This window comes from Monodelphis domestica, chromosome 2 (assembly GCF_027887165.1).
Source record: "Monodelphis domestica isolate mMonDom1 chromosome 2, mMonDom1.pri, whole genome shotgun sequence".
NCBI classification, from domain to species: Eukaryota; Metazoa; Chordata; class Mammalia; order Didelphimorphia; family Didelphidae; genus Monodelphis; species Monodelphis domestica.
Window position 1 is genome coordinate 195,091,441 of NC_077228.1, and position 7,733 is coordinate 195,099,173.

Below are 7,733 nucleotides of genomic sequence, written 5' to 3' on the forward strand. Positions count from 1 at the left end.
AATGTAACTGTGACTAATACTAGCTTCCTGATCTTGGACTGAGAATGCAATTACTGGCAGACCTTGTAGAAAATCAAACACAAGATTCAGTTCTAAAATTGGATGACTTGTCTCAAAGTGGTTCTGAAAGACGTTAAAAGTATTTTGCTCATCAGTTTTAACTAGTTGTACAAGTGATAACTATCAATGCCTCCTAATGAGGATTCAACTTGGAAGACTAGGATAAAAACTAAAAAGATTCAAATGCCTTGTTTGAGCTATTTCCCATTTATTAAAGCTATTATATTCCTCCTTTTCTCTTATATGTCTGTTGGGGGGAAAATTACTTAACTAAAGACCTTTCATTTCTTCTTATATATCTTTCTCCATTTTTTGTTACTTAAAACCTTTTGCTACCATATATATAAAATATATACACACTAAGGAATTAAATAATCCTATCAGGACATTGAGGTGGGCCATTTAAGATTTTATAGTATTGGGATGCTTCTGGCAAAAGTAATCAGTGTCTTCCCCAAACCACAATATCCCTTTGGAACCTTTGCAAAAATCTAATACAACCAATCTTGTATCTACAGTTTTACTTTATTCTTCTTCAGAATCCAAACTTTTTTTACCTCAGTAACCTCATATTCCGGAGGCTAAGATTTTCCACATTAGAAAATACTGTACTTAACATTTACACTATTATAGAAGGGCTCCTTTGGGAAATAAGTACAGAGTAATTTAGGAATGGTCAAACCCTAATTCAAATGAGTCAGCTGCCTGAGTTGCCTTTTTGCTCCTATTAAAAATGGCGATGACATCCACCATAACAACCTTATCCAACTGCTTGCTCAATTCAGAAACCTGACCAACTGGATAAGATTACAAGCCAAGTCCACTGGGGACTAAAACCAGTTTGGGAGGAATGAAGAATCCTATTAAAAAAGGATTCTAAATGTAGCTCAGACAATTGTGAATTGTGGCTCATTTCACGGATTATTTCTATTCTTAGTTTGTGAAACCCATTACAAAAAAGGGAGTATACAAAGTCACATTTCTGAAAACCAGTTTTATTTAAATAAGAGCTTAAATACATTACATAACATTTAAACTAATAAAAAAAAACCAAAACCAAACCAGTCTGTTAACTTCACATGGCATTGGGCAGCTGTTGCTATTAAGAGGCAAGCTCCGCAGTTACTACACTGACTGTTTCGATACATTAGTTCAAAATTTGTTCCCTTGTCAAAAGTTTAATTCAGGTAAAGTTGGCCTCACAGTATGGTGTTCTCTCCACTTGTGCATCCCCCAGAGGCAGGGCACTACTACTAAAAGTCTGGTCAAACACTAGACCTTGGTGTGATGTAAGAAAGAAAATGTCCTGCCATTGCCCCCAAATGAAACCCTTCCCTGGATCAGGTGGTGCAAATCACCAGGGGAATCCCTGTTCTGCTACCAAAGGCTATCTTTATCTTGATGGTACAACTGGGTATTGGTGGCCTTACTCTTCTGAGCATCACTAAAAGTAGCTCAGAGGATCAGTTTTCTTAAATGGAAGACAGGGAGCTCTGCAGAGGGAGCACCCAAGGAACCTCTGGACAGACATGGTCTCAGATGCTACTAGGGTTTTGGACTTGGCTGAAACATCAGATTATTTGAGTTTCAGGCTGAGCACTGACAGGCTAATTTACCTCTTTTTAAATGAGGGACTGCAAGACTAGACGGCATGGCTCTTTTCAGTTTATTACATGAATGAGTTACACTAGTCCAAGTTAAACAGCGGACCCCAAATGGTTACATTATACAAGCTGTGAGGTTTTTAAACTTGTGACAAGGGACAGAAGGGAATTTTTCTACTCATTGCAAGGAAATCCTCACTTAAGCTTCAGTGAGCCACAAGCACTTAAAACCCATGAACCTTCAGCTGGTCGTCCTTAGCCAGTCCAATCTGCAAAAAGAGAAGTATATTTTTAGGACCAAAACATTCTGATCACAAGGTCTTTATGTTTGCCATTATACAGAACTCACAAAGCACATGAAGAACTACAACTCAACAGAATGGATACATTGCCTAGGTCAAAATTTAATCTCTAAGTTTTGAAATTAAAACAGGATTTCCTCCTAATTCAATTGAAGTGGCTTTGCGGTTCTAATCCGTTACATCAACACTGGCAGGTACTAGGAGATAATGGAAGAAAAATTGGGATCAAAATCTCATTAATTTCCATATTTGAAGCAAGGAACTAAAGAATAAACTCTTGGCTAAAGAATAAACTTGAGGAACCTTTCCTTTGAATCCTGGTAAAGCCACAGGCTCTTTGGACCATGAATGAAATATACAAATGTTTTTCAATTCTAAATTCTTACTGACAATGCTTTAATGAAAACATGGGGTTCAATACTGACAAGTATGTTTTTCCACATATACCCACAACTAGGACAAAAACAATTTTTACCTCGACGAGGAACTGGCATATGTTCTTGCGCTGGTCACCCTGTAGCTGAATTACTTCTCCATATTCTGGATGCTCAATTACAGTACCATTGCAGGCAAATTTCTGCAAAATTAAGTTCAAGTCCAATTAGGTGGATTAATGGGGGGAGGGGGGTATGATGGAGACAGACACTGCCTACAATCTTATCTGACAACTGCAGGCGACAAATTTGACACCACCAACCTTCTTGAATGCCTTCACTAGTTTCTTTTTATCGTAATCATCAGCGATCCCCTGGACAGTAGTGAGGGTCTTCCTCCCGTTTCTCTGTTGAATTCTTATATGGATATAATCCTCAGTCCCAGCAGGAAGCAGGTCATCACCCTTACTTGCATCAGCAAAGGGGTCTGGGAGAAAAAACAAAATTCTCACTCAGTGGCTTTGTAGCTGTGGCTTTATTATTTCTGGCATAAAAAAGCCTTTGTAGTAGAACTGAGAATTTTTTTTTACTCGATTAAATTCCAGAAGCCAGAATTTACACAAAAATTAGGCGGCAGGGCCAAAGAGAAGCCCAGTTCAGGCCTGAAGGCCCTAACCAGCGCCCTTTAGACTTATCAGGAGAGCAAGAGGAACCTGAGTTAAGAGCGGCTCCGCCCTTCTGATGCAATCGGGCAGCTCACTGGCTTGCACCCTGTCTTTCAAAGAGACCCCGCCTCTTCTCAGGCCACACCCTCCACGGCAACGGCCAGTGACGTGAGCAGACGTGACGCACGACGGCGGGTGTGGCCAAGGCAGGAGAGAAGCCATTAGTAAATGCGCCACCTTCGATTCCGGAGGGGTCCGCCCAAGGATTGGCCTCATACCCACAGCTTCGAAACCGCGCTAAAAAACAAGGCCTAATGCGCCAGTTCAGGACTCAAATTCAGCATGATTAGCCTTTTTGTACCACCCGTTTCCCCACCTCTTAAGTATTGGTACACTTGGGCCTCCAGTAGGCCCCAAAACCCTTCCTTCCCCCTCTTCGCCCGCCCCAACCCACGGCCCCGCCCAGCGCTCACCGAAAGAGTGGAGGTTCTGGATAGCGGACATACGATACGATTCCTTTTCCTCGGTGGAAACGGCCTGCGGAAGGCGGTGGCGGGAGAAGGCGGGCGGGGGGGACGGAGCGTCGGGAAGCGAGGGGGCTCGAGGGGGAGGCTGCTGAGTCCTCGGCGGCGGCTCAGTGACTGGGGCGGGGGGGGCGGTGCCGGCACTCACTTATATAGCCGCCCCTGTGACGCCAGCACGCTGCCCTCACGTCTCCGCCCCGCCCACGGAGCCCTGCCCCGAGCTCCCGGGGCTGCGCCACTTCTGATTGGTCGGGAAGAGGGGAAGGTGGGAATGAGGCTGCGCAGTCACAGGCCACTGCGGGGGAGGGCGTTCTCTTGGCTTGAGAGGTTCCTCCCCAACCCCCCTTCCGCAGCAACCTCCTAGGCGCTTGCGCCGTGTGGAGCGACAAGGGTGGAGATATCCATGACGCATGCGTATAGGTCATCTTGCCCGCTCTTTTTCTCCTTTCTAAACGCCTCCTTCATGGTTAGAGAAACTCCGAACCTTAGGAAGGCGGCCCAGGCATTACCAGCCAAACGTCGAGTTCAAGCAGTCCATCTTTTTGCTGCCCAGGCTGAGTGCATTCTCCTGTAGTGTGCCCAAGGGGTACTCCCTCATAACTAAAGAAAAGAGGTCTCTGGATCTTAAGATACATTTTTCAAAATCTCCCTCAGCCTGCATATACTTTATTCCCTTAAAAAGGCTCTCTGAATCCTGAAAAGATTCTACAAATCACATTAGAGGTTGTATTCAGTTCTGAGTTCCAGTTTAGCTTACTGATTGGATATTGATAAACTGGAGTGTCCCCAGAAAAGCCCCATGTCTAGTGAAGATTCTCAGTTCAAACCTTTTGAAGATTAGTTGGAGGCTTGAGCCTGGAGAAGAGAAGATTTAGGGGAATGAGGGTAGGGTGGGAGGGGGATATGTGATAATTATTATGTCTTATGTCCCAGTATTCATAGGGATCCCAGAAGAGAGGTTAGAACTGTTTTTTTTTTTGGAGGGGGGGGGGGGGACACGTCAAAATCTGGACCCAAAGAAGTTAAAATTGTAAAGAAGCCAAATTTAGGCCTATCCTAAATGAAAAATTTCCCAAGTTAGAGTTCAAAGTCGACTGGTCTGCCTTGGGAAGTAGTGAGTAGTTCCCTTTTATAAGAGGTCTTCAAGCAGGTTAGATCAAGATTCTTTAACCTTTCTGGTGTCATGGACTCCTTTGGCTGTCTGGGGAAGCCTATGAACCCCTTCTCAGAATATATTTGTAAACTTATCAAATAAAATATGTAAGGTTACTAAGGAAGCCAACTCGAAATAGTTAGTAAAATATTTTTTTAAGTTCATAGTTTCCTGCTTTTGCAATTTTATTAAAATAGATAAATGAAATCTCATCCCACTCTGTTATAGTTTAAAAAATGGAATATAGGGTCTTACATGGGTTAGGGAATTAGTTTTAGGATCATCTACTTCCCCTACTTTTCTAACCATCCTGGATGTGAATTACAGCTTTACCACTTGGAATTTATGTGACTGTACACAAATAGTTTCTACCCTTGGGATTCAAGTTTCCTCCTATGTACATACAATAAAGGGAATTAGATTAAGTAATCTCTGAGATTTTGTGGAGCTCTCAATACATCAATGCTAAAGACTCCCTGCTACATGCTTCTGTAGCATTTGCCCTAAGAATACATCCAGTTCATTCAAAAAGCTTTTATTAAGTATATGTGTTATAGGAATACAAAGAAAAAATAAAACAAAACAATTGCTGAATGATGTTCCTTAATAATGATGTCATTGGGTGGCAGCTGGGTAGTTCAGTGGATTGAGAGCCAGGCCTAGAGAGGGGAGGTCCTAGGTTCAAATTCTGCCTCAGACACTTCCTAGTTGTGTAACTCTGGGCAAGTCAGTCACTTAACTCCCCCCCATCCCCCCTTGCCTAATCTTTACCACTCTTCTGCATTGGAACCAAACACATGGTATTGATTCTAAGGTGGAAAGAAAGGTTTGGTTTTTTTTAAATGGTGTCATTGAAGACACTTTTACAACCTCATTCTTGATATTTTCAGGGGTAAAGAGATCTCTCAATACAGAGATGAGTCTTTTTAACTTTTAGGGTTGTTCTAATTGTAAAAGAGGACAGTTTCCATGCAAACTTCAGCCTAGCTATAATTTCTTCCTGGAGTTTAGCTTCTATTGTATCTGTTAAAGACCCATCTCCAGCTTCATTGGAATGTCAATCACCACAGATAATAGGCCAGAGATTCACACCAATTAATCAAGTCAACAAATATTTAACATGTTCACAGAATGTTGGGACTGATCAAAAACAATTTATAGATAGACTGTATCTAACAAGCTCCCATGGACCTGGGCATTCAAACAACATCCTCCTCCTCCTCCTTCTCCTCCTCTGATGACAGAGACAGGGACTCAGGGCAACACCTAGTTGCCTTGAAGGGCTATGCTTAGGCACCTAATTGGAGGTGGTAAGTTAAATTTTAATAATAATAGCTAACATTTCCCTAGTGATTATACTGCACTATGGACTTTACTACTATTATTTCATTTGATCCTCAACAACAACCCTGAGAGGTAGGTGCTATCATTATCCCCATTTTATAGATGAGTAAACTGAGGCAAATGGGCTGTTAGGAGAAACTGTGTTGACCAAGGGGAGAAAACTAGGTGATAATGTAGCATCCCTGGTATATTCTCATGTTGAAAGTTTTATTGATGTATTGCTATTGTAACCCAAGTACTCATATACCAGAAACATGGTCATGTTACTTATTGATCGTTGTATTTCCAAATCTTCAGTCCAAAGGTCAAAAGAATTCCTAGACCTGGCATTAGCTGCCACTGGGTACTAGCTACCTCATTGTCAGACCACATTCCTTACCAAGTCACATGTTTGATTAACCTCCTCTTCTATGATTACATGATTGTCAATTGAGCCAACGTTAATGTCACATGTCCATTAGCTACCTCCCACTATCCACTATTCTTCAATAAAAGTTTGGGAACATGTACAACACCCTCTCTCTCAATAACATCAGAGGAGCCACACATGATGGAGCCCACATTTTTTATTTTTTAACTCCTTGTCTGAGTCTCTCTCTCTCTCTCTCTCTCTCTCTCTCTCTCTCTCTCTCTCTCTCTCTCTCTCTCTCTCTCTCTCTCTCCCTTTCCCTCTCCCTCTCTCTTCTCTCCCACCCCCTTTCTCTCTCTCTCTCTCTCTCTCTCTCTCTCTCTCTCTCTCTCTCTCTCTCTCTCTCTCTCTCTCTCTCCCTTTCCCTCTCCCTCTCTCTTCTCTCCCACCCCTTTCTCTCTCTCTCTCTCTCTCTCTCTCTCTCTCTCTCTCTCTCTCTCTCTCTCTCTCTCTCTCTCTCTCTCTCTCTCTCTCTCTCTCTCTCTCTCTCTCTCCCTCCCTCTCCCTCTCCCTTTCCCTCTCCCTCTCTCTCTCTCTTCTCTCCCTCCCCCTCTCCCCCCCCTCTCTCTTCCCACCCCCTTTCTCTCTCTCACTCCCCTTTACCCATTTTCCCTCTGTTTCCAATCTCCTTCTCTGGTGTCCATCCACGAATATATTAACTTGTGGCTGCAGGCAGCTACAGATAACAAGTTGAGGGAAGGAGGATACCAGGAGAATTAGGAAGAAGGGAGTGTATAGATAGTGAGGACTTACAGTCACACCTCTGCCCCTGCTCTTTAATGAATAAAGATAATGGAATCTTACTTTCTTTACACTCAGAAAGCCTTAATCTACATCGCTAGAGGGAATTTCCCTGCTCAGGAGTTCAGATATCTGTGAAGTCACAGGTTTAGTCCCAGTCGCTGATATGAAACGGGGCAGTTAGGTGGCTGAGTGGATACAGTGACGGCTAGAGTCAGGAAGACCTGAGTTCAAATATGACTTCAGACACAAGTTGTGATCCTGGGCAAATCATTTCACCCTTTTGGCCTCAGTTTCCTCATTTGTAAAATAAGTTAGAGAAGGAAGGGGCAAACACGCCAGTATTTTTGCCAAGAAAACCCCAAATGGGGTCCTCAAGAGCCAGACATAGATGAAATGACTGAACAACAATTAGAATTTGAGAAATGATGAGATCAAAGAGCCAGGTCCAAAGGCATTGCAGTTTCTCAATCATTCTCAGTGCCTCCACTTGGCCAGCCATCTCCCAAATGCTTTCAACAAACATCAATATCTCCCACTTAACCATAAATAAGTGT

The 7,733-nt window shown here is 42.9% G+C and overlaps 1 protein-coding gene across 2 annotated transcripts; it reads right to left on the minus strand.

Moving 5' to 3' along the window:
* Positions 1-1,039: 1,039 nt before the first annotated feature.
* On the minus strand, positions 1,040-3,710 carry EIF1 (eukaryotic translation initiation factor 1). 2 transcript variants are annotated; one of them, XM_001364382.5, is made up of 4 exons: positions 3,479-3,710; positions 2,664-2,827; positions 2,442-2,543; positions 1,040-1,933 (listed from the first exon to the last, which is right to left on the minus strand). In XM_001364382.5, the coding sequence occupies exons 1-4, from the start codon at positions 3,507-3,509 to the stop codon at positions 1,889-1,891; spliced, it is 342 nt and encodes a 113-aa protein (XP_001364419.3). In that variant the 5' UTR covers positions 3,510-3,710; the 3' UTR covers positions 1,040-1,888. The 2 variants fall into 2 exon arrangements, with proteins under 2 accessions (XP_001364419.3, XP_056672738.1); XM_056816760.1 differs by having other exon boundaries at positions 1,040-2,543; positions 3,479-3,666.
* Positions 3,711-7,733: the final 4,023 nt, after the last annotated feature.

Coding starts and splice junctions, on each gene's coding strand:
- EIF1 (XM_056816760.1), bottom strand. CDS start 3,509: ATGTCCGCTATCCAGAACCTCCACTCTTTCG. Junction 2,828..3,478: donor CCAGAACCTCCACTCTTTCG/GTGAGCGCTGGG, acceptor TTTTTCTCCCAG/ACCCCTTTGCTGATGCAAGT. Junction 2,544..2,663: donor TAGTGAAGGCATTCAAGAAG/GTTGGTGGTGTC, acceptor TTAATTTTGCAG/AAATTTGCCTGCAATGGTAC.